This window comes from Electrophorus electricus, chromosome 4, assembly GCF_041902795.1.
Source record: "Electrophorus electricus isolate QZ-2024a chromosome 4, ASM4190279v1, whole genome shotgun sequence".
NCBI lineage: Eukaryota > Metazoa > Chordata > Actinopteri > Gymnotiformes > Gymnotidae > Electrophorus > Electrophorus electricus.
In genome coordinates, this window is record NC_137500.1 from 27,143,205 (window position 1) to 27,170,680 (window position 27,476).

The 27,476-nt window shown below is 43.5% G+C and overlaps 1 protein-coding gene across 5 annotated transcripts in view; it reads right to left on the reverse strand.

Moving 5' to 3' along the window:
* cpeb4a (cytoplasmic polyadenylation element binding protein 4a) overlaps positions 1-27,476 on the reverse strand; it is a 45,956-nt gene that overhangs the window by 9,982 nt on the left and 8,498 nt on the right. For 3 of the 5 annotated variants that reach the window (XM_027017089.3, XM_081713013.1, XM_027017085.3), the window contains exons 1-2: positions 1,965-2,262; positions 66-1,268 (exon numbers count right to left, since the gene is read on the reverse strand). In XM_027017089.3, coding sequence (XP_026872890.2) covers positions 66-1,214 — 1,149 coding nt within the window. In that variant the 5' untranslated portion in view covers positions 1,215-1,268; positions 1,965-2,262. Of the gene's footprint in view, positions 1-65; positions 1,269-1,733; positions 2,263-27,476 lie in introns of those variants that run through there. The other 2 variants (XM_027017086.3, XM_027017087.3) reach the window with 2 other exon arrangements.

The window sequence follows — 27,476 nt, forward strand, 5'->3', positions numbered from 1 at the left end:
CACAATACTAACCATTTCTCTCCCCATCAAGCACAGATGAAGACAAGGGGATTTTGGCCTCTTACCTGAAAAGGGAAGATGCCATCATTACGGTTGAGGTTATCCTCCATCCAAGGTTTGGGGTTGAAGCTGGAGTTGTTGCGGGAATACTTCTGCGATGGAGTCTGGTTGTTTGGGAAGGATTTCTTCAATGGCGAGATAGAGTTGAGGGGAGTTACACCCCCATTTAGGCCCCGTCTGTACTCTCCCCGGCCTTGAGAGCAACCCCAGCCTCCATAACCTCCACCCGGGCTCCAAGAGCTGGAGGTAGGGGTGGAACCCGGGCTCTGATAGTTGCCCCACGGTGAAGGAGGCTTATTTAAATTATTCCCTAAATGAGGCAGCTGGTTAAAAGCAGCATTGCGGTGGTTAAAGGGTGGAGGGTTCGGGCTTGCAGGGGACCTGCGGTGTTGTTGGTGCTGGCTGTGGGGGTGCTGAAAGTGGGGGTGAGGTGCAGGAGCAGGGGCATGCTGGGACAGCGGCCCGACCTGGTGGGAAAAGCCACCTCCGAATGCCGGGGTGTTGTGATGGGAGAAGTTCTGAAACAGCAGGGGTGGCGGAGCGTTGGTAGTCGTAGTAGCAGCAGCTTGGCTGAAGAAGCCCACCTCTTCCATCATGCTGGAGGGGTTGGATGGAAGAGCTGAGGACCAGCTGCTGAAGCCTGGCAGAGAGGAGGACGACGAGCTGCTGGACTGCACCAGAGGCCCGATGCCTGCAGTCTCTTGATAGTCAAACCCTGACAGCACGGGAGAGTCTAGACGCAGGCCTTCCTTTCCACCACCGTTCTCCAGGGCACCCTTCTCCAGCTGAGTCTCCTCTGGCGCGGGGTTCTCCAGATCGGATATGATGCCTGCGGGTTCCTGGTGGCCTTGCGGGGAGACAGGCTGCTTGTCCTGTTCTTCTTGGTTGTCCTGGTGCTGTAGCTGGGCCTTGGCTTTCTCAGGGTCCAGAATCTCATCTTGCATGTTAGAGTGAGTTGTTACGGTGGGGAAAAGCCAAGCAGAACCTGCATTTCCACCGCTGCTTGGAGTGTTGCTATTAATGAAAGCAGGGGGACTCTGAGGAGCTGTCTGCTGATGTACCGGATGCTGAAGGTGTGGGTGAATTCTTACGGGGAAAACGGATTTGTTAGAGGCGTTGTTTTTAACAAGGACTCCAAAGCTGTAATCCCCCATTTAGGTAGCCTAATCTTTTCACTTGCTGTTAATTCTCTCAATTTCCTTGAATACCTTGAGGTAGAGGAAGAAAAAAAAATTCAACCATCACAGACCGAATCAATTAATCATTAATCTATTAATTCATCGTTAAACCTTTCATCCACCTATTTCAGTTATCTATGACTATCTGACCACAAATACAAAACCATCTTTTAAAAAGCCTTTGCTTGTAGAAACCATCTTCTATGTTCCCTGATGTAAGCATTTCACACAAACGCTCAATGCATTTCAGAATCTGAAGCCTAATCGACAACCTTAGAGACGATAGCTAAAGGGAGTTAACCGGTTCGCCGAAATCTCATCGACAGCATTTTTCGGGTAAACGAGTGCGTAATTAAGTCTAAATGCTGATATTACGCTAAAGCGTCACGACGGGCCATCTTATCAAACACCACAATGTCTGATCATAAAAAAGGAATTACGCACTTGCTCGTGGCGTGATCTCAAAATCTTTTCGAGAAAATGCAATCGACCTACCAATTTTCCTTCTTTTTTTCACCAATGACCTCCTCGGTCCGGACCATTTAAATACAGGAAAATGCGGATGACGCCTCCCTTCTATGTGAGATATGGGTAGTTTCCCCTTCGATGTCAGCTGGTTGTTGTATTCTATAGCCTAGTATCGCGATCACACTGAAGTGTTTCAGCCATTCAAGAGCACTCCGAAGGCTAACTGAATGCCTTCAGGTGAAAGTCTAGACACGTTACCTTATATCCAGCGTTGAAATACTGCCGATATCTTGGTATAAGTACAGTGACACTGAAAACGACACTTAGCGTTCGTGTTCTGGTTGCTTGATGACACGGTGCATCACATTCAGTAGACTGCTACGGGCAAGTCAGTTACAGAGAAGACATACGTGCCATGATCGATTTTCGGTATAATATCAGTTTACGCTTCGCATACTTGCTCTGTCGTTGTCACACATTTGTCATACTGCTCAAAAAAACATTTTCCACCGTTTCCTAGCGGTGGGCAGGTTGTACATGCTAACTATACGCGTGACCGAGTAGCCAGTCTTGCAATACTTCCGGCTTTAACCCCGCCTCATTCCTGTGTTACCCCACCCAGTTTAACATATGAGTGCTGTGCCATTGGACAGCAGCTTTCAAACCACACCCATTTTGGATAATTTATTAAAAAAATCATCAGATTAATGAATAAAATTACAGTCATCAGGTAGAAATACCACTGATTTAAAATGTAAAACTCAAGTTGCCAAACATAGTCATATGTTCATAAAACCCGACATTATACATTGACATTATACATTCATGTTCATATTCAGTGATATAAATATTATAGATTAGTGTTTTAATCACATACATTGAAACAGAACTATGAATATAGTTTCGTGATTATAAGACCAAAAGTCCGTTTACGCAGGAATTGGATACAAATGCCCTTCAGAGCACCCAATCCGTTAGCCTGTGTTGTCAGAGCTGCTATAAACGCTTTCCTTTATAATCCTTTGAGCAAAGAAAAGAAAGACTAAATCTGACATGTTTTATGTACTGAGAAATGGTAATTAAAAAAAGATATGTACCGAGGCCACACTCATTCCGAGTCTGAGTCTGTATTCAGTGCGTGTGTCTTTAGTTTCGTCTGTCTGCTTTCACTTCTGCGTGTGTACGGCTCTTTACTTCAGTCTGTCTGCATTCGCTGCACTCGGTGAACAGAGCATGTCTATGTAATGGTGGGTTATGAGGCTCTGAGATTGTGTAGGACCACTCTGGTGTTCATTGCAGGCCGAAATCTCGTTAAAGTACGCTGCTGCTATTTTCGGCCTGTAATCGAGCTTTAGGACTTGATTATTCGTGTCTGGGCCAAATCAACATCGTTCTGCTTCTCTGCAGCATTGACTGGGGGGTGGGGGGGTTGCATCACACAGCAGGTGACACAGACAGAATACAAAATGGCTTTTCACAGGTGCACTGACTCACTTAGACATGTACTGCATATAACTTGTGTTTGCCTGTAACTTGCAGGTAGTGACCAGAGATTTAACGAAGAGTTTTAATATTTGGTTGTCTTTATATTTGGGAAGACTTGAGCAGATTGTGTACTTATATGACAGAGATCTCTTACAGAAATCATTTGTTTCAGAAATACATAGTTCTGATAGCTTTATAGAAATATTTTATAAATCATGATTACAAGAACTGCTTTACTTTCAGCCTCTTGGACATTAACAAAATTTTAGTATAGATGAAAATTTTACATGCAATGATCTGACTATGTAATTAAATAATTAATTTTCATTGTTCCAGCACTAGAAATGAAGCATTAATGTATCATGAATATATTGCCCTGAGTTGGCCTTCTGGCTCACGCTCACCCACTGTATCTTTAACAACACAGAGGCGAGCAGAAGGTACCATATTCAGCCCTGCGGCATCATACGATCCGCTCTCCGGCTAAAGTGCATGCATGACTGACATCGCTGGCTGGCTGCTCCGTTTCCCAGAAACCAGGCCGAGCCTGATTAACCATCCACGTGCGGGCGTTGCCTGTGGCCCATCTTTCCACGGCCACATCACGGGATCCCAGACGCAAGGTCACCCTGCAGAGAGCTGCGCCCCGACAGCCAGGTGTACAACTGGCAAAGCTCAGTGGTGACAAAGCAGCGCGCAGCTGAGCTCACATGGGACACTATGTACCGCCCACGGGTACCTGACCCCGCTGACTCACCTGGGGTCAACCCTTACTGACCTCCTGACTCCCTCTCAAGACCATGGATGAGTACAACATTGACTCTTGATTTGTTACTTTGGCATCTTAAGGCTCTTAGCAAAACATGAGCTTAGAATGCTTGTCCGAACAGCATTGATCTCAGTGTACTCTCTCACAGCACTGCTCTCAGCGCATGACTAGATGTGAGGTTCAAATATAGCCTTTGATGTCTTGTCTCTCCATGGCAACTGCTTGAATGAAACTGAAGCCGATGAGGTACGCAGGCTGTGGGACACAGTGCATGGTGTGTGTGTGTGTGTGTGTGTGTGTGTGTGTGTGTGTGTGTGTGAGTGCGCATGCGTGCGTGCGTCATCAGCCCTGTAGGCTGAAGGAGGTAAGGGTGCGGCCTTCTGACACTCCACCTCTGGATCCCTCAGGCTAGAAATGGGAGGCTTTGAAACAGAGACATGGCTGTGTGACTCAGGAACAGTCAGTGGAGAAGCCAGCGCCCCCTGGCTGCAGCTGGGCTGATCACAAGGTTCCAGTTCGACGGTGTGTAGGGCAGTTTGTTATGCCATTTTGGGTGCCATCATATTTGAAATTTATGGAGGAATGGAGAGTAGAGGTAATAGAGCTACTTGGCATTGTTAATTGCAGCAACAAAGCACTCACAATCTATCTGCCATTCTTTCTTCTCTGTCTCCCTCACTTTGCCTAATGTTCAGATCTCTCCTACAGATGGTAAATATCTGTTTTTCTCTTTCTCTCTCTCTCTCTCTCTCTCTCTCTCTCTCTCTCTCTCTCTCTCTCTCTCTCTCTCTCTCTCTCTCTCTCTCTCTCTCTCTCTCTCTCTCTCCATTTGTCTCCTGATTTAGCTCTGACCTTTCTCACCTCCTCTCATCTGTTCTCCCCCAAGTCATATTCTCTGTTTCATTTCCAATCATCATCATCATGACTGTCATCATCATTCTCTTTCCCTCTCTCATCCTGTCCTTGGAATGGACATGGAAAGTAAAGTGGAATGTAGTGTGTGTGCTGAGCACTGAGAACCAGTGCAGCAAAGCACATGCCCAGCCCATGTGACTCATGACTCCATCCATGTGAGAGGTTCTGGTTTGGCCTGGCGGCAGCAAGAAGGATCACAGCACAGGAGAATACACAATCACCCATACACACACACACACACACACACACACACACACACACACACACACACACACACACACACACACACACACAGAGTACAGAAACACAATGATAGTTTTTGTCCAGTCCACGGTTGCTGCAGAACAAAAAGCACTTTCTCCCCATATTTTCACGAGTGACGCATGATGGGATAAACAGAAAAAGTTAAACAGTTTATACAAATCTCCTTTGTAGTATGACTGCTTGTTTAATTTTGGAACATATAGCACAAACTTTGGCTTAGGTACACTTGAGTAACTAAATGCTTCCTCTGATATAGATGTTCAACTCTTTAAAATATTAAATTAATATACATCCTATAATGGATGTTCAACTATAGTTTTTATTGAGTCTAGTTGTTCTATGTATGTATATAATTAAAAATGACTCATCCATTATTACAGCCATCAGATATTCTTGACCTACAATAACAGTCACTATTGTTAATTATTATTATTATTATTATTATTATTATTATTATTATTACTGTTGTTGTTGATGATTAAAGATCTTTTGCTAGGTTTCATGGTTTAAGTGAATCATTGGACAAGTAACATTTCTGAAACTTCTGAAATAAAGAGATCAATGGTGACAGAAGGCATTACTAGTAACTTAGTCAGGGAATGAATGTGGGTCAGGCCACCCTGCACTTCACTTTGTTCATTATTACCATACAACTTTTATTCTGATTCTTTAATAAGAACATAAGACCCAAACCAATACCAACTACTACTGTTTCAGAATGCCCTGCTTCCTAATCTGTGTTCTCTTTCTCTCTTTTTTGCTCTCTCCCCATCTATCTATCTATCTATCTATCTATCTATCTATCTATCTATCTATCTATCTATCTATCTATCTATCTATCTATCTATCTATCTATCTATCTATCTATCTATCTATCTATCTATCTATCTATCTATCTATCTATCTATCTATCTATCTATCGCTCTTACAGTATGAGTTGTCTCCATGGTAGTCTGTTCCATATCAAACCACAGGACAACCACAATGGCTCAGAAAACACTGTGGCCTTCAGTTGCATTCCCTTATTTCACCACGGGGACATGTACGCCATAACAGAATGTCTCCTCTGTGGAGACTGGGCTTTATTTACACTTGATTGAACTCTTTATTTCTAAGAGCTACCACACTGCATCCTGCCCAAAGGACCAACATTGTTACATTTACTATGATTATTTATTAACTACTTTGCGACAAACCATAAGGACAGAAAAACAATGAACCTGGTTGATAGGCAGAGAAGCATAAACGTATCACCTTTCTGATCAAACTTTGCAAAAAAGTATTTTTCTTACCATAGAGAAGAAAGGGACTTCAAGCTTTATATGAGAGAGAGAGAGAGAGAGAGAGAGAGGAGGAGGAGGAAAAAGAGTTAAGCTACTTGACAGTCACTGACAAATAGGTGAGAGAGACAGTATTGTTACTTGTGAGAGTGTCCATTCCAGTGTTCCTTAGGCTACACTCCTCTGCCTGAGTCTTCCATCCACACTACTTTATGGCTGCTTTCCTCATGGCCTTTCATAGTTTATCCTCCATAAAGTAATGTGGAAAATGCAGAGATGAGGCATTTTGTCATATAACGAGCCCGGGGGTGAAGACCCAGGACAGAAATGCTTCACCTTCACTCTTCAGCTTAGCAGTTTGTATCAGATCATCAGCTAAAATGGATTTCAAGCTGTCCAGATGTAGAAGGACATGTGGCCTCATATGAACCTTACATTGCCGTTAAAAATCCAAATCTGCACAATCACATCAGAATGCTAAAATAGACACTTGTGAGACATGGTAACTGCACACACATACACACACACATACATACACACACACACACACACACACACACACACACACACACACACACACACACACACAGTGCCTGTGGATAAGAGGCTAAAGGAGCGTGTGGCAGGGATGAGACATGTGCTATGTTATCAGGTTGAAGGCATGTGTGGGACAGAAATAGTTCAGCGGAAGCAACGCTCGGCTCTCCAAGCTGCAGATTACACCTGCAGGAGTGCTAGCACACTGAGCTTACACACACACACACACACACACACACACACACACACACACACACACACACACACACACACACACACACACACACACAGAGAAGGAGGGACAGGCTCACAGAGCAAATATAAAACACAACTAAAGAGAGCATATATATATATATATATATATATATATATATATAGATATATATATATATATATATATATATATATATATAGATATATATATACACACACACACACACACACACACACACACACACACACACACACACACACACATATATACACACATATAAAAGTTGTGTTGTGTTTATATTTGCCCCATGAGAGCAAGAGAGAGGGAGAAGGGGGAGATTCCAGGGAATGACTGTAGTATAGTGTAGTTAAAGCTGTTCAGTGTAGTTCAAGGTTTCTAAAGAAATGGGATGTTTTGGTCATAAGTATATGTGTATGTGTTTGTGTTTGTGTTTGTTAATACACTCGAGAAGATCTAGACATATTAACCCTTAGCTGAGTAAGGCTAAGGACTTATGGATCTACACACTACATTATAAAGATTTCTGATTATTAACATATCATAATAATTGTGTGGCATGCCACTTTACAGTTGACTCTGAATGTGTCTTTGGCACGTGTGTGTGTGTGTGTGTGTGTGTGTGTGTGTGTGTATACAGTCTGCACAAGCAGTCAGTGCTCTGATCCAACCATACATACAACCACAGACTGAAGCCCATGGCACTCCTTACTGGTTCACTGGTGCCAAGCTCCAAGTGAGCGATCATGTTCAGCTTTACTACAAACAGCCCATATAATGTTCCATTTCCAAACATGGCATTAAGTTTGGTATTCTGCGCACTGTAGCAGTGGAAGCCGCCATACTCTGTGAGACTGTGACGCCTGTAAAATTGCAGTCCTTTGTCTCCTCCCCTTGGGAAGTGCATGTGTGAAATAACTAGTTCGGTGACCAGAGCTTGACTGGACTTGTGGGTAAGACAGTTTCATGTAGGTGGCTTTATTTTTCATAACACTAACATAGGCTACAGAACAGGTTAGAGATGCAGTTTTTTTTTTAAATTAGGCAGTTAAAGTGTTGAAATTTAGTGCAGTTTGCACTTGCAGATGCAGAAATGTCACAGGTCCATCTCATGTGAAAAAATTGTCTAAAGAAGAACAGTTCTGGATGCCAAGTGCCTGTCACCTGCACAGTCCAGCCTATAGGCTTTAAGTGTAATATCTACAGTGATTAATATATATTCTTTGACCTCTGCTGTACTGCAAATAGGCCTGCAAACAATGTGTGCTATTTTAATCTCAAATATATAGGGACCTGCTGCAGACTGGTTACCCATGTTATGACACTATTATCTAATCCTACCATGAGCACACTCCTCTTTAGGAGAGCTGGAGAAAACAGTGGAAGCGCTGAGTTGGAGGAAACTGGACAGGGGCTCTTATCTCACAATGAACGGACCAGCGGGGCCGATAAGCAGAGGTGTGGGAGCTGTCCCCTGGCGGGACGAACCCCTGGGGCGAGTGTTGGCATTCAGCACGGACAGCCTCAGCCACTCTGCGAGGCCCACGAACCCCACATGAACGCCTTGCACTGCCGTGCCAGTACTGGGTCACTGTGTGACAGAGGAATGACTGCTGTCATGTCACGCTTCTGTTATGCCGGATGTAGGCTATGTGGTTTTTAAGGTGATTTCATCTACAATTGATCCTTTTCAACAACCTTTATAATTGGCCGGACGTTTTCAGGTCAGGACCTTGATCGGCACTGCTTTTCTTCACAAATGATCTCGTGATGTGTGAGAGAGTAAACAAGCCTTCAGATCTTTGTCCAGAACAGCCATGTGATGACGTCTATAATCTGATTAACGGCCTAAATGAAAAGCATGTTTGATTTTCATGATGGAAAATGTACATATGATTTAGTGGGATTGTTAGGGATGCAATCATCTCGTGTTCAAGCCCTTATGACAAACACAAGAAATTCTTTGGAAGAAAATATTACGTTAATTGTGAGATACTCTTTGTTTTTAAAATGTGCTAGTTCTTTAAGATGTGTAGTGTGTCTTTACATAAAACACATGATGGTGCACCAAAATAAACTCTGTGTTCAAGATCTTGAACTGGGGCTAAAAGTGAATAATGAACCTGGTTAAGATGACTTGATCTTGAATTTGTGTAATGGCCTTTAGCTTGAAGTCACCAGGGTGCATTCAACAGAGAAAAAGAAACCATGAGGGAAAGTTTATGAACGCTCACAAAAATGAATCTCACTGTTAATCACTTTGCCCTGCTTGGTTTTCAACTAGCTTGGCCTGTAGGAGCTCCCTGACTTTCTTGCACAAGCAAGAGATGAAAACAGTTGAGAATGTGAGTCAGCTCTGAATCACTCTGTTGCAAACGCAATGTCGAGAGCCTGCACTGTGCTGAAATGTGCTTTGCTCAGAGCCCATTCAACTTGTCATTCAATTAATCAGATGTAATTTTGCCACTCAGATGTCATTTCTTATTCACTATAAGAAATACATATTTAAGTTAATATTTTGTAACGGAATAATGATCTTTAGGCAAACACTGTGATATATTTTAGAAGTAAAAATCACTGTAATGCGCAGTCCAGCAACAATTAGCACAATAATCCATACACACATATTCTATGTACATTAACACATATATACACACTGATGAATATACAACAAAAAGAAACCTTTCCGTTACACATAAGTTCAGTTCAGATAAGATGGACAGTATTGTGTCGAAACTAAGGCCTCAGTGTACGTAGATATGACGGCAGTTTGGTATGTGAGTTTTGGTTTGTCTAGAATGATTTTCACAACCCTACCCTATCATGCACATCTATAGCTGACTGAATTATCTAAGGCTTACAGAACATTTAGGGTATATGCAGGTGACATGCATTGGCAGTGATCTTTATCACTTATGTATGACAGTGTCAGAAACAAGTACAATAACCCCCTCTAGTGGTATCCTTGTTTATTACAACAAAAAGCTGGTTAGACCCATTAGCTGTGTTAATCTAATGTAATTCTATCCTCCCCTTAAGAAAAAAGATCTTAGTAAAATGTATCTACTTTTTAAAATTTGTCTATATGCACACTATAACACTGTTTGAACCTTTAGTCCAAATGCATTAAATGTAGACAAAATAACATTGTTTAAAATCTAAAGGATATACAGTACTATTTCACCATTCAAGACAAGTGGCCACGGTACACAGCAAGTCACATGACACCTAATTCCCTTAAACCAAAAGAGTGAGGTGGGGGAGGGGTACTGAATCTCTGTCTCACCTTCCCTTGCAGTTTGAAACACACTGTAAGTTTTTATTGTGGGCTTAGCTAGTGCACTCTTTTCCTTGTTTTTTTATATTAACTTAAACCTTTAACATGACTACTTACCAATGATTGACACTGTGTGTGTGTGTGCATTTGCACATGCCAACATTATGGCTGCAAGCATGTGCAAGGGTTAGGACTTTATGTCATATCCCATGAATGCACATTAGCATAATCATGACTTCAGCACACAATGACACAGAGCATCTATGCAACATTAAGTTCCCAAATCACAATGTACCACTGTAGGCCTAATTCAGCCTGCAGGTCAACCATTTGCCAGGATGACTTGTTCATTTTCCATGCAATCTATGTTAACTAAGGAATGAGGTAACTGCATTGCTAATAAGGATAAATGACAAGCATTATTTACATTTACTGCTTTTAGCTGACACTTTCATCCAAAGCAACTTACAATTATGACAACTTGAGCAATTGAGGGTTAAGGGTCTTGCCCAGGGGCTGAACACGGCAACTTGACAGCAGTGGGGCTTGAACCAGCAACCTCATGATTACTAGTCGAGTTAGTCAAGCTACCACTGCCCATTATAGGTGTGCTTCGCCTAAGAGGCTTGATTACTTCAACACACTACGGATTATTCAAAGGGAGACAAACGTTGGCCTGGAAGGAGCACTGGCTGTCACATATGTCTGTGTTTTGCGCCCTTAGCTGTACCGCAGGTGCACACAGGGCTTTGTTAACCACAGCCCTGGCCTATGTGGGCATTGGCAAGCCCTTGGCAGTTTACACTCGAGTTCCTGTCCAAAATTCCCGTGCCGCAGGGTGACGGCATCCTCGTCGGGGTCACGCAGGCGCGGGGGCCTCACCTAAGCTCTGTGCAAGAACTCCGTGCCCAGCCGCCCCCCAGTCAGAATGACCAGCAAGAAGCGCCACTACCTTCATTGAAGCGTCTGCGTTCGGTTGGTAAGGTGTTAAACACTTCCCTCTGTGCTCTCCTGTGTGGTATTCAGTATTCCTGCGCAGTCCTGGAAAGGGCTGTGTCCTCTCAACCCAAAGAACAGTCCAAACATGACACATGTTTCTCATTCCAGCTGGGAATGAAATTCTAGACCATTGCCAGGAATTCCAGCCACGAATTCCGCCCACTGCTAACAGGTATGCAGTGTATCTACTAACAGGTATGCAATAAATGGAAAAATCGAGAAGAAATCAACACAATGGCTCTCTTGGTGTGTGGGATAATAACGATATGCAGAATGGTAATTGATATAATTGTGCAGGATAATATTAGTAAAGAGCTGCTGTGACACGACACTCAGCAGTTCGAGGGCCACAGTCCGTGAGCCGAGCACAGACAGAGTATCAGCGTGAGTTGTGGTCAGAAGCACCCAAAGCTCCTGCTCTACCACATTTAAGTGACACTAAACACATTCAGCTAATGATAAATGGCCCAAGCTGAGAGTAACTTTTGTGTGAGGTCATGGGGTGGTAGCTCACGAGGAATAGGGATGGCGTGTTTGGTGTGAAGCATGTGGACCGGAGCAGAACCTGGCCACGGGGGAACTAGTGTCCCTGGAGCCTTCCCTTCTGCCTAATGTGTCCTGACAGCATGAGAGCAGGACTTGTGCTGCCCACTCGGACCTTTCTAATTGCCACGGCAACAGAAGAGGCAGCACAGAGGGTGTCTGTGTTCGCACCAGGTCAGCCATGCCGGAGACACGCTGGCAGAGACAGAGTCATCACTCAGGTGGCGCGTCCGCCAGCCTCAGCCCTGTTCACAGGCCCCCACATAGAGAACATCATTCATTAGCACTAAACAGCAGTGGGAGGGGACGCACAGCAGAAGAGGAAAGCAAAATGTGATGTCTGGGATTAAAAAGACAGAGGGGGAGAGTGAGAGAGAGAGAGAGAGAGAAAGGGTGAGGGAGAGATGAGGAGAGAGGGAGAGATGGGGAGGGAGAAGGAGAGAAACAGAGGGTGGTGGAGAGAGAGAGAGAAAGAGCCAGTGGGGGCAGGAGGGGGGGATTTATGCCTGTGACTTCATTCATATCATTTGCACTGGTGACAGAGGTGTTGTAAATGGGGTTTGTGTATATGGGTGTGCGTGATGTCCGTTTTTGGGGGGGTGGGGTTACAGGTTCTGTTACGACCCTCCACACCAGGGATGGGTACTGCTGCCGAAACCATGGGGAGCGGAGCTGTGGCATTAGATACATGCTCTAAAATCCACACAGCCTGCAGGATATGAAATTCCTGGAGGCTGCCAGGGAGTGAAAAGTCTCCTGTTGACAGATAGGCAACGCATTCCTCTGGCCCAAGCCACAGGCCAGCATGCTGTCTGGACGGGATGCCTGCGCTTTTTGCACATACATGCCTCATTTCTGCGAATTGCCACTGGACACGGTCACCTGCACATGGGACACTTCTGCTCCCAGAGACTTGCACGGTGCTGCATGGTGGAGATCCTGCCCCAGACCTTGGCAACCAGCTGTTTATGCGCTAAGTAGGTCACACATACATATACAAATAGTTAAACCATGAGCCATACACAAAAAAAACATTACCTTAAGAACTGTAGAGTACAGCAAGCACATGCAAAAATCTGCTTCTTGAATCCCTTCAGCCGTCCATGCGAGTCCCGTTCTGATCGTGTGCTGAAACTATCAGCCTTGTTTTGGAATTGTGGCAGTGCTGGTAGATGTGGACCACATATGCATCCCTCTGGCATCTGCTGTCATGTCCGGCAAGCTTCTGCTAAACATCAGACCCTTTCTGACAGACAGGCCACTGCACCAGCTCCCAAATATAACAGTCTCCACCCACATCAGTATCAACACAGCTTTTTATTTCAAGTCATACCATGCTCTTCAGGGAACGTGAACTGAGTGACCGAAGCTTTGGCTAGAGTAGCTTATCATCTGACTGTTTCCATCAAAGACAGAGACATAAAGATATAAAGTGGTTTACTGGGGTGAGGACTACGGCCTTTCCTTCACTGCAGGCCAGCTCTGCTGAAGAGATCTCCCCTCTGCTTTTTGGCATGGCGATGCAGGCTTTACACTTGATTGACTGCCTCTTTATAGCTCTGTGATGCTTCAGTTATAGGGTTGGGAGGTCACGGCCACACACACACAGAGGGGGCCTTGTGTGTAAAGAGCAGGCACTAATTAATCTCTGGTTGCCATTTATGAGCCATCCTGCGTCTTTGGGACGACACAGGCCATGGACAGCATGTTTAAATGAGGACAGAGGAGCAAGAGGCAACACACACACATATGCACACACACATGTACACACACACACACACACACACACTTACACACACATGCACATGCACATGCACACACACAGACACACATGCACATGCACACACACATGCACGCACATGCACACACACGTGCACGCACACACACACACACACACACACACACACACATCACAGTCTGGGACAAAGTGGAAAAATGATTGCGAAATACTGCAATGTCTGAAGAAAAAAGAAAAAGAAAGAAAAGAAAACAATAAATAAACAACAGAGTAAGGCATGTGAAGCAGTGTGACCTCACCTAGTAATTATTTCCCCCGTGTGAATGACATGGGGCTGCAGACCGATGGACGGGAGCCTGTGGCCGGCTCCGTGCTGTGAGGGATCATGGGAAACACGCAGGGCTGGCTGCCTCCATGATGTGGGCCTGCTCTACGTCGGCCTCCAGTGACTGGACACGGTCACAGCAGCCAACCTTTCCACCCATGCCACTGCGGCTAGCTCACCAACTTCCTTCTCCCAGAGGAATAAGTCACCAGAGCTAGGATGTAATCTGCAGGGTGACGCCTTGAATAAACGGACCACCACATGCAGTGCACAACCAGTCCTGGAGGGTCATGGCACTGCACAGTCTAAAGAGTAGATCCAAGAATCCATCATTTTCAGTCCAGTTAAGGAATACCATCCACATCCATCCTTACATGAAATACCATATGTGCTATCCACACAAGAAAGGGAAGTGCGGGGAGATTCTGTGGAGAGTAAGGTCCACCCTATGTAGGTGCAGAGAGCAAAGATGCCACTGCATCACTGGTCTCTGTTTCTGCTTCTACCTTTCCTCATGGGAGAAGCCTTCAGCACAGACTCTGGAAGTGCACTGGCCCAGTACTCACCACAGATACCAACCTGCTGACAGACATTTCAGCCCCAGCCTGAAGGCACACATGGCCATTTTTAAAATCTCCATGCTATACATGGCTAGTTGCATCCAAGTTCTGTTCCCTACAACAACACATTAGGAATGGAGAACGTCTGTAAGGACTATTCGATGGCCACCAGAGGGCATAATTCAGTTGCATCAACATAATGCATATTGCAACCCAAACTACAGTTAGCAGGTCCTCCTCTGAATCCTTTCACATATCTCTATGAAAATGTCCCTGACTCCACAGAAAATAAAATGGACCTATTATACAAGGCAGTAATATGGCAAATTTATCTATAAATGCATTGACAAGTCATCCAGAAGATTAAAAAAAACAACAACAACAAAAAAAAACAAACACAAAAGAAAAAGAGTTTTTGGGATGTGTGTTCATTACAAACTAAGATGAGAACACACAGAGCGCTAGTGTTATTCCTGTGTCTGGATTAAATCCACTCTTTAAGGGTCATATGAAACCTACCATGTCTGTCGCGTCAGTGTCAGTTTTACGACCTTTTTATTTGGACACTCTTCACACAAAATGGTTTGCTTATTTTACACTGCAATCTGCATCCAGACAGACGCCTTGGACATTTGCTAAACCAAATTGCTCTTAAAAAACAGTGAAAGCAAGAAAAGACTCCTTGTCAAAGCATAAATTAGATCATGTATACTTAAATCTATCATTTATGTACTTGATTTACTGATAACACTTCAATTTTCTGTCTATTAATTTATTAATAGTGGTTATTTTGAAACTTCTCATGACACTTTCAAGCGTGTATTATTACATGAGCAGGGTTTGCCGCATAGCCAAACACAAGAACGGACATAATTAGCAGCAGAACTCAAAGGTGTACTGAAAAGCATGGCCCACAAATGAACTATAAAAAGCCACCAACAAAACATTTAGTGCTTTCTGGAGAAGATGAATAATGTATATTCATCCTTTGCCTGCAACAAATGAAAACTTCAGAAATGTTTGGCATTACATCGTTGCATGTGTGAGTGAGACTCATAAGTTGTCCAACTCTTTCTCTGGGCCAGCTATTATGGTTTGTACTAATGTCCTGGTTTTAAAATATAAGATACCCAAAAGCTGTTATTTGACTTTCCTTTGCCCTGTTCTTTTACTCAAAAATTCAGTTTCTTATTCATCAAATTAACTCTGTCAACAGAGAGGAGAACCAGACCTGGATGGCCTCATTACTGAGTTTAAGAGTGTTCTGTTGCTAAACTAGTTTTCCGGTTTCACATATAAATACCCATATATGTGTGTGTTTACATTTCTTTAAGTGTATGTGCATACATAAGGTGAAAGGAAAACAGACAAAACAATATTTGTTTTCATCTACTTCTGTAGCAGTTAGTACAGGTGCTAGGCCTTGTCCTTATCTGTGGGTTATCCTTCTCAACACAGTGAAAAGATGTTGGAAGGCCATTGCATGGCGTTAAAATTAAAATGATACAATGAGGATTAGGATTATGTGGTCACCTAGAGATTGAGAGGCCTGGGGTTGCTTAAGACACCATTTTAAACCGGTTGAAAATGACAGACGTGATTGTCAGCATTGAATGGAGGCGTGACAAACATCTCACTGAGCCACTTTTCAAAATGATGTGGTCAGCTTCACATTAATATCTTATTATGCATGTTACTGATATGTTGTGATTCCATGCAAACACACATCTGTTGCCATATTCATTCCTGTGTGTCAGGACACCATGCAGGGTCCTGTTTGCCATCAATTGCAGCTCTTTACATCCTTTACAACTCTGCCAAACGGTGTTCCACTTGCAATTTTACAACAATCTCCGAAGGGTCTTGGTGGGAAAATGTTAAAACTGATTAACAGTTTCTATAATAATCTGCACCATTATAAACATGGAGACACTGTTAACTAGGAGTAACCAAGGCTGAAGGCAACCACGCAACCTGGGACTGTAATCCAGGTCTAACAGGAGGTAAAGTGAGCACTGACCACCCAAAAAAAGAGCCAGATCTCTGAAAGCCAAAGCACCCATTTAACCTTCACGAAGTCCCCATCACACTACGTCAACATTATTCTCTGTGTGGTTAGCAATACAGAAAAGAAAACGTATTTCCTTTTTTTTTCTTCTGTCTGTTCATTTTTATATTAATGGCACTGTATCTACAGCAGGTTTTATAACTCACTGGGGATTAATATTACAGATGAAAGACTGTCATAAGAATGGATTGCATTTACTGTCAGAATGACAATGCAGGATGTGAAGTTACATATTAGACTTTTTTTACCCAGCACATGCTCATGCAAATCCAAGTTCAAAAGAACTCCATTATGATTCAAAAGCAAACCCTAATTAGGAATGGATGTACACACACACACACACAGAGAGAGAGAGAGAGAGAGAGAGAGAGAGAGAGAGAAGGCACGTTTGGGAGCATAAACTACTGTGATCATCCGCATTTCCATTGCCCTCGTTCCTGGCCCGCATTAGGCACACGGATGAGAGGTCATTCATTGACTGCACATTGACTGTATTCTTACCGTAGTATACAGCTGAAAGCACGTGTCCTCAGATGGATCTAGACACTCAGATTATTATTATTATTATTATTATTATTATTATTATTATTATTATCAGTTGCATTTATATAGTACCTTTCTCAAACTCAAGGATGCTTTACAAATATCACTTTTTTTTACACACTCACACACCTGATTATGACCTTGCCAACGTATGACAGCTGACATGCCATCCTGAAACGTGCCCGAGGCCGATTGGCGTCGATTGGCATGCTGCAACTGCAGAAAAAGTCGCTGCCCTATTGAAACCTAGTTGTTTCTAAATGAGGTTGACGGTGTGTATACTGTGTAGAGACTATGTGGTCCACGCGGCGCTTCCCAAACGCGCCTGAAGTCTCCACAGGCTACTACCCAGTCGGCTCGAGGCTGTGTTTCATTAAATACATGACTCTGAATTTGATAAATCACGTCTAAGCGCTGGCAGCAGACTTCCAGTGCGCGAGGGCTTTTCGTGAGCAGAACACCCCGGCCTGGCACGACAGGTCCAGACCTCGGTCTTTCCGCGTGGCTGAGTAGCGAGTAACGAGAAGCAATTCCGTGTGATTCACTCTCATCTCTTCCTAGCACATGTGTCATGTTTGAGTGAAAGAAAAACAGATTGCGCCGACTGAGGATCCAAACTAAAATTAAATCCACTTTCTTTTGTCCAAACAGCACAGCGCGAGTTTAAGGAAGGTTCGGTGGCATCTAAATTCATGCAATTTAATCATTAATTTTTAAAATGAAATTCTCTGTTTTTAACTTTGTCTTTTACTAGGTCTTTCTGATAGGTAATGATAGCACAAGTATACAATTTACTTTGTGAAGTGAATAAACTAAGACAAACGAAGCTTCTAATATTGGGAGATTTTGTAAAATTCTAAATGTAGAAGTGGTGAGTGAGTCTTCATCATCATCATCATCATAATCTTTCTCTGCTGCTGCTGCTGTTTCAGAGTGTGAATAGTTGACTGATTTTTACACAGAGAGTCTTTTCTACGTGAATAACAGCTCAGCTTCTAGGGCAGGTAAAACATAACTTTTATATGGTGGCTTTGGGCTATCTTTCGAAATCTCTCCTGAGCTGTGAAAACGTAGTTGTCACTCAAACAGCAAGACAGAATTCAGGCATGTACAAATTTGTCTTTTCTGATTTGTTAGTCCAAATCAATACACAAAGTGCAGGTATTTTAAATAAATTGATTTATTATTTTTAACACACCAATTGCAAGGCAAATTCCCTTCCCAGACTCTGAAATAAACAAGGCTGAAAAATTTATCCAATAATTATGGTTTTTAAAGTCCTGATGTGGTATTTGTGACCTTTTGCCAAGTCTGTTTTCATGTTTCAACCTTGATTTACTGCTGAACATAGACTCTCTGAGTCATTCATCAATACACAGCCCTTAATGAGTGAGACTCTGAAAGGTCTGCTGAGTTAGGGGATGTACGCACAGCGCTCGGCCCCCACGGTTCATTCCTGAGCCAATGGAATGTTCCATATATAATGCCCTCCTTAATAAATCAAAGTCTTGGTGAATTATCTCTAAAAAGAACTGGCTTATACTATCACCATTCATCCTGTTCCCAGCCCCTGAAGCCTTGCTCTTTCATCATGAAGCCATCTCGGGTCATATCCTGAACCCCCCCAACCCACCCCCCATCTCCTATACATCTGTCCTTAAATATGTCAACAAGCACAGGGCTCACGCTTCACACTGACAACACAGCACACCTCAGTTCTCCTGCAGCCTCATTTTACTCCTCTTGGTTCAGATGTTGGGCTTTGTTATGATGCAGTGATCTACTGAAAGAAGGCTGTCTGCAAAAATAGAACTGTGATAGGGACAGAAGGAAAATGTATATGTGTGTGTGTGTGTGTGTGTGTGTGTGTGTGTGTGTGTGAGAGAGAGAGAGAGAGAGAGAGAGAGAGAGAGAGAGAGAGACCGACACCTCACCTTACTGGCTGCATCAAACTCAAGACCTGTACCTTGAGTGTGTCAGGCCAAGAGCCACATCTGACATATGAGATGGAGAGTAATTCTCACACACGCATGCGCACACACACACACACACACACTCTATCACCCATGCATGCATGCACATTTGCACACAAATGTAAGAGTTTTGCAGTGTGCTCTGTTTTATGTACCACTGACGGCCATGCCAGTCAGTCAACGCAGCAGCACTGAGCTGTGCTGGATCTGAAAGTCTCTTATCAACATGACCAATGCTTGCACCCATCAGAAACAAGTGCAGCTCCAGCAGCAAATACTCTCTTCACTTCAATTGCTTGGACATTAGAATAACATAATAACCAAAGAGTTGGACATACACTCTCTGCACTTACTCACATATCACCCCAGGTCAGTGTTCGGTCTTGACCACAGGTTCTCTTGACCCTGGGTGATCACCTTTCAATGGCTGCACAACATGGTCTTTCAGCAAACCTAAAGGAAGTATTACAAATGAACATTATTCTAGTCGATTCTATTAGTTGCGGCCCTTGCAAACATCTTGAGAGTCGAGTCCTTATCCATCCATGACTTGCACGCAAGTTATGCCTGCATGTGAACTCCTGCAGGTTTGTAATAGTGAGCTCCGAGCTGTGACGTACCTGTGACTTTGCTGAGGGTGCCCGCAGGTCCCTGCCCCTGTGTACCCAGCCAGGGCTGCTGGGGCTGGCACTGGGTCCCAGTGCTCCAAACGGGCTGGCACCATGCCTGTGTTGGGATTGGCTGGTTGCACTGAGAGCTCTCGACACTGGCAGTACACTCCTGCTTTTTGGGAGCTCACTGGCTAACGGTCAGCATGCCTGTCACACAGAAGGGTGATGATTTAGGAGTCCAAATGAGGTTTTACACTGTGCTGCATTTGTTCCACTGTGTTTATGGATCATTAGCAAGTGCCACTCCCACTCCTGCAAGGGCTAGAGCCCTGACTAATAGACCAATTCCACTAAAGAAACTGGGATTGATACAGCAACAGCGTCCCTCTACTTGCATTCCAGTAGTTGTTAGTGTAAAAAAAAAGCAAGTCAAACTGGTCTTAGGTCAACCAAAAAAAGGCCAGTACACATTGGGATTTGGACAGACAAGGATGTAAGCTATGGATGTTAGAGTGCCCTGTACATCAAAGTTAAATGTATCACTATTATTAATTATGACTCTATATAAATATGAATAAAAGTTTATATAAATAATAAAAATAATTAGCTTAAATAATATTTTGTTATTAAATATATATAATTTTACATTCAAAGCTTGATCTGATGTCAGCAGGTTAAATGTAGACTGTAGAAGGTATTAAAATTGTACTTCAGCACTTCAGCACTTCAGAAGTCTATCCTAAAGTCAGTTTGCCCAGCAGCCATTAAATATAACATAAAACTTAATTTCCCTCTCGGTCTGACAGATTTATTCCGGAATGGGCAGAACCCATTCTGTTCTATTTAATGAGGACACGCGGCTGATCTGCATATACCAGAGGGGCGTGGGTCTCAGCAGGCATCCTGCACTCAGGCCACTCTCTGCACCGGCCACGCTACACTGGCATCGTTAGCAATGCCCTCAGCTACTTTGAATTTCTAATGGGAATAAAATTTTGCAGTCACGATGGTTGCTTGAGCTGGTGTGATATAATGGATGCGAAGCAATTTTGAGAGAACGACCTGTTTGTGCTTGTGAAGCTGTACGGAAAGGCCCACGGAAAACATGGAGCCGTACTGCGCGGTACACACGCTCTAAATAAACGAACAGTGCAGAAGCTGGTAAAGTGCTCACAGGACTACATGCAGCGACTGTGTGCAGTGTTTGCAGGCGAGACAGGAGCACGGGAGTCTGAAACACTGGTGTGGGCCGGAGTCTGAAAATCTGAAAGATTTCTGATGTTTTTTAGCTGTAATTGGCCAGGATGTCATGAACACCTTTTATGCTCTTGATAAATTAGGCTTTTTGTTTTTTCAAGGCCCAAGTTTTCCACCCATCAATTTAAAATCCTGCACCAGCACAGCAGTACTGAATTACATCATATAAAACAGAGCTAGGGGATTCATTCTAGACTTGGATGAATTGTTCATTTTTGGTTAAAAAAGTGTTTACTTTAATGGTAAAGGCTCCTAAATCTGATCTCTCTTGCTCTCTCTCTCTCTCTTTGGCTCTCAGTCTAATCCTTTTGCATCGACATAAGGCAGTAATTTTCTGCTACCCCCCACCACCCAAAAAAGCCATCTTCTTTTGTAATAATCTACTCTCAATCCTCCAGGCCTGATTCTGCACTCAGGACACAGACTAGGCTCAGCCCTGCCACTATCTCTGGGTGCAGATCGTGGTGAAGAGGCAGCCAAAAGATCTCTCCTCCACTGTGTCAGATGAGCACACAAGCTGATCTCTGGAGCCAGGGGCTAGTCGTGTGGTTGGCAAAAGAAAGCCATTAATATCATCTTTGGTTTCAATGTAAAGCACAAAAACGCAGCCTGTCTGTGTGCACAGAAACCTGATGGAAAGCGAAGAGTCACCACAGGAGTATTACGCTTGGACTGACCTGCTTACATGCCATTCACACAAAAACATTTTGACAGGAAAAAACGAATTCCACAAGGATTTAGTTTCAAATCCCCTCCATTGTCACTCTTGGGTTTTTAAACACTCTTTCATTATCTAGCATTCTTCAGTGAAAGCAGAGCTTCAGTGAGAGATTTCCTCCGTCCATTGACAGTTGGAGAAAACAAAATATAAAAAGAGTTGAGAAAGTTCATTTATGCTTTATTGATTACTTAAAAGCACCTAGAATAAAGGTAGATTTAAGTAATCACTGAAATCGTACTGGTCACTGCGGGTACTGCCCACATTCAGCACCACTACAAAATACTTTGTGTGAAGTTTGGCTAAATATTTCCAAATTCTTTCTTGAACTATTCTACTAAACTATTATATAAATTTGTAATTTCTTCCCACTTCAGCCGGTCCTTGTAAATGGTCTTTATTCGAACATACAAAAGCACGCCTGATCTAGGCAAAGTCAGGGCTTCCGCTGTCCTCCTCTTCTGCTTCCAGCATCTTGGCAAATGTGTGGAGCTGTCAGCTGTCCGCTCCACGTGCACAACTGTAAGCATAGAGACGTAGGCGAAGAAACCCTGCGTGCTGGCCTAAGTGACCGGAAGCCATGTTCCCTGCCAGCAGGCCCTATGTCATGCTGCATGCTGACAGGCAGGGGGCGTCAATGAGAACACAACCTATTTGTTTTTTCCAGTGACCCCCTTGGACATGGATGGCACAGCTGGGACCGAGAGCTGGATCCCAGCTACGCCACACGCCTCCGCACTGCACAGCAGGGCTTTTGTGAGGCGCACCATTTGGGCAGGACCTACTGTAGCCGGTCAGTGGACATCCTGCGTGTGTTCCTGACATGTTGCTTTCTCCTAATGCTGTGGTGTACTTTGTGCAGAGGGACTGCAGGTTTTGGAGCTTTAACAGGTAAATGTACCACAGTGCACATCATCTGTGAGATCACTGTACACATTAAGTGCCTGGTGTGGATAAGTACGTGAGCCAAAAACAGAAACCAGTCCCTCCGTCGAAAGGATGTTGAGTGAAGATTATCCAGTATTTAGACTTTATTCGTGTTTGTATTTTTCATTTTGCCGATCTTCACACAACTCAGGCCAGTCTTCTAGGAATCTCTTAAAGCTGACAGCCAAATATTAATCAATTGTTGCCAAAAACGAAAGCATTCCTCTATGGTTTAATAACGGCTGCGTGGTGACAGCTCTCACTCTCCGAGGAGCGCAACCTTTAAACAAATAATAAACTGAAGAGAGACCAGCCACGCGATGGTCCAGAGGGTGTCACGACTAGCCTGATGATTAGCAGCTGTGACACGCACGCACGCCCACACGACTTCAGCGACCCAGAGACGCGGTTGTGACTAGATGCACGGAGGAGAAGAAAAGGGCTAATAATAACTGAACCGCGAGAGAAAGCGAGGGAATTACTGCAGAGATAAGCTACGAGGCTACACTCGTGCGCTGGGGGCTCGGTGCGGCTCGGGTGCAGAAATTGATACCAGCTGTCTAGCCTGCGAAAATGTTGCTCCGGAAAGGGAGAAGTGTCCAAATATGAGGAATTAATCATTCACTCATAAAATCTGGATACTTAAGAAACCTCAGGCACTCCATGTATTTATTTCTATTTAAATGTGGTGTTTTTATTTATTTAATTGTTTATTTATTTATTCCTTCCTTTTCGTGGAGACTTTCCTGTCCAGTTAGGCAGCCCAGTGCTGAGGGGGGGGGGGGAGGGGGGGGGGTTGAAGGCATTAACAGCCATATCCCATCAGGAATCACAGGAAGTTACAGGGGAACCAAGACCCACTCTGGCTATGTGCAACAGAAGAACTTGTCTTTTTCATTTGAAGTAAAGTTTTTTTTTTTGTTTGTTTTTTTTTTTTTTGGGGGGTGGTCCAAAATTCAGTGCAGATAAACCGAAACAATGAAGTGGTCTGTTGGCCAGTAGGATGTGCAATGAAGACTTTGAAATTATATGAATATGAAACAAAGCAAAAGTGAAATGTAAAGAAGAGACTTCAGCTAAAAACAGCCCTGTGTACATGTTTTTGCATTGACTAACATACAATGGCACCATCAGAAGATTAGAAATTTAAATAATCTCACCAGAACCATGTTGCCTTGTTGAACATTACTGGGGGCGAACAGCGATTAGTCTAGTTACAATTTGTCTGTGTTTTGCTTTTGTATTAATGGCACTAATCCTCTACACATACAGGTATTATATTAGATCTAGTTTTACTTTTTCTGTACAGTATTTCTATATCACTAAAAATGCAGCATGGACAATTATTTCCAGCTTTTAAATGACTACCAACTGACAAAGTAGTCATATATTTTCATTTTTGTTATTTATTTATTTATCTGTGATTAAGAACTTCACAAAACCCCTCCATGGGGCCCCAGGAGCCCCCATTTAAAGGTGATACTGTACTTGTTACTTAAGTCCAGAAGTCTTCATCCCGTTAACAACCGAGCTTTTGTTAAGGGCCTAGCCTAGCGTGACCCAGTGGGTGAGTCAGTTACAGCTATAGAGCTGAGACTTAGGAATGCAGCTCGGACGTCCTGGCACTGAATCAGTGCAGGTGCAGAAGGTTTCAAGCCTTTTCACTGCCTCTGTATTGTCCAGACATCCATGGCAGCCTCTGTGACCACCGCTTTGAGTAACTAACTCTCAAACATTCCTGAAGTAACCAAACCTGACTCATTCGGTTATTGGGCCTTTTTTATGGAGGAAGGGGGTACAGGGACAGTGATGACTCAGTGAATTTTAGCTGAGGAGAATAAATACACATATACGTGTATGGGCACACAGCCACCGATACACACACACCTTAGTGTAGGTCCCTGGTTTATAGGTCTGGGGGTGCTACATGTGTAGCTCAGTGAAACTTCTGTTTACACTCACTGTTTTTATTGGTCTATAAAATATTATTCAGAATCTCTCAGGTCTAGTATAACTTGAAAAACCACATCTGTGGGCTTCTGACTTGTCGTATAAGGCCATGGGGAATATGTTCAAAAACTACGTGCTAAGCAAGCTCCAGTCATTTGGATGTCTCCTCATTCAATCTAAAATCTACTTGGTTAAGTAAACAGAAGTGATGCTTAAAACCTTAACCTGATGATTAAAGATTTACTTCTCTACTACATCAGAGCTTTAACTGGGGGTACAGGTTTGGGCAGCCAAACAATGTAGCCGTGCTTTCTGATGCAAGGTTAACTCACCCTAGTTTTCACTATTCTCTGTTTTAAAGTATACGCTTCTACTGTTTTGCTGCAGACTAAAATGGCCACACTGCAGGGTTTTGCACCTGATATCACAGGGATGTGCATCAATTACTAATGCTGTTTATTACCTGTTAATGTTCTGGGAGCAACCAAACTGCCAAAGTTGAATGTCTGACGTAAGAGACCCGATGCACAGAGCAGTGACATTAGTCCTGCTTCACTGCTCCTGGTAGTGAACAAGGCGGAAGAGAAAGAATGAGGCAGGGAGAGTGGGAGTGTGAAAGAGCCAGAGTGAGAGTGCAGGAATGTGTGTGTGTGTGTGTGTGTGTGTGTGTGTGTGTGAGAGAGTGTGAGACAGAGAGAGAAAGGGTCATGTTAGAGACTATCATAATGCCATTTACTGAAAGATCCACCTGAGGTCATGAAATAATGCAGAATATTTTAGATTTTTTTTAAACTGAAGCTTTCCAGCAGCTAGCTATCGTCTCGCAAACCAAAGTGACTGTGAGGCATGTTCAATCAAGCAGCTAGGAGCGTTTCCCCCAGCATTACACAGGGTGTTAGGCAACAAGCTCGCTTGGCTAACTACAGTGGAAAAAGCTATTTAGAAGCAACCTCTGGGGCGAGCTCCGGCCAGCCACTATTACTGCAGCGTCAAAACTCATTAGCTCTCCATGCTAAGGTCACGTGGTGCACTGAAGGGGGACTATAAGCCATTGACCAACTCAATTCACATACATTTTGTTTTCTGTAGCAAAATAATTCCCTAAATAATCATAGTTCGCTGGCGTTCACATGTAGTCCAAAAGCCGTACTTTAACTTTAACTTTCACCATTGCTTCTGTTGTCTTGAGAGCTGGCAGAAATGTGATAGATGAACACAGATTTTGGTTTGGTTTGTGGAATCTGATCACATAATTGCAGCATGTGGGTGCCGAGGCAGAAGCCGGCTATAAGGACGGTTTGGAGTGGGAGGTTAAGGACAGCACATGATGTCATGGAAGTCCTATAGAACAGAAGGGCAACAGAATGCACAGAGGGTTAGTCCTTAACAACATTTATTATTTGCATGTTAGGATAGCACAGTTTGTCTCCATTCCCTCACTCATCTAAAATGTAAAAGCTAAAGTTCAAAACTAAAATGCAGTAACGATCACTGCATGGAATCAAAGTTCTCTTGTAAGACAGAAACTCCCCTGGAGGTTCCCGCATCCTCACTGACTGGACAGACACTTTAAAAACCACATATATAAACAGGGCAGGAGTCTAGGCATGAAAAGAAAATAGCTGCAGTTCTAAAAATGTAAATGATTCCAAAAAAGGAAGCAATAGGAAAGAAAGATGAAGCAAGAGAAAGAGTGAGATGGAGGGGAGAGATATAGAGAGATAAGGAAGGAGAGGGAGAGGGGGAGGGAGAGCAGATAGTGTGGTGGAGGTTGAGGTTATCATACCTCCAACTCAATAGCCTGCACTGCAACAGTCTCTTTCTCTCTCTCTCTCTCTCACTCACACACACACACACACACACACACACACACACTCTCTCTCTCTCTCGGTCTCCTAATGTGTTTTAAAGCCACAAGGCAAGCCACAAGTCCCATGCGCCCGGCTTCATTCTGTCTTCAGCGGTAAGAACGTGTGGGCTGTTAACCTCTCACTGGAAGGGAGAATTGGCCAGTTGATCTTCTAAAGACATTGATTACCACATATTTCTCTCCAGTGGGCAAGTCTCCGAAATGACCCTCACAACAGTGCCAGGACTAGGACTGATACACACAGAGATTGACTGTTTATTACAAATGAGAATCCATGCAGGGAATCCTAGCTGAAGCACTATACATTAAATCCTTATTAGGAGGTGTTATGGACATTATTACAGTATTACATTATTGCAGTATTGAAACAAATCACATATACCACCAAGACAAAAAACAAGACAATAAGACACAGTAGAAATATCTGAGTTATCTGCCCAGGACTGCTGTCATAAAAATCACCAGCATACTTAAAAAATAACCAAACTTAAAATTCAGAGTGCAAAATTTTCGCCACCAGTCAGCGTTTGGTCATAGGCCCATGCGATTATGAGTTATGTGCACTTCCGACTGCCTCCTGGCGCTCTGCTGTGGTGCAGGGACCCTAGTGTAAACTGTCAGCAGGAAGTAATGATAGGGGGTAAACTTTCACCTCCAGGTCAGGGGGTCATGTGGCTCGAGCATGTTAGTAGATATTCTTCCTGCTTTACAGGACTGCCGCTGGAGACTTGTTAATTTCATTCTCCCATATCAGAAGTTATAAGATGAACTGCACAGTAACACATTCTGGCAAAACACACTGAATAACATGAACTCAGTGTGGAATTCTTTATGGCCATCAGATAATCCTGATTTTACTTCACAGAGGCAACGGATTTGTGTGAAAATGGAACAGAACAGAGTCATTTGCACTTTGACTTCATATCAGT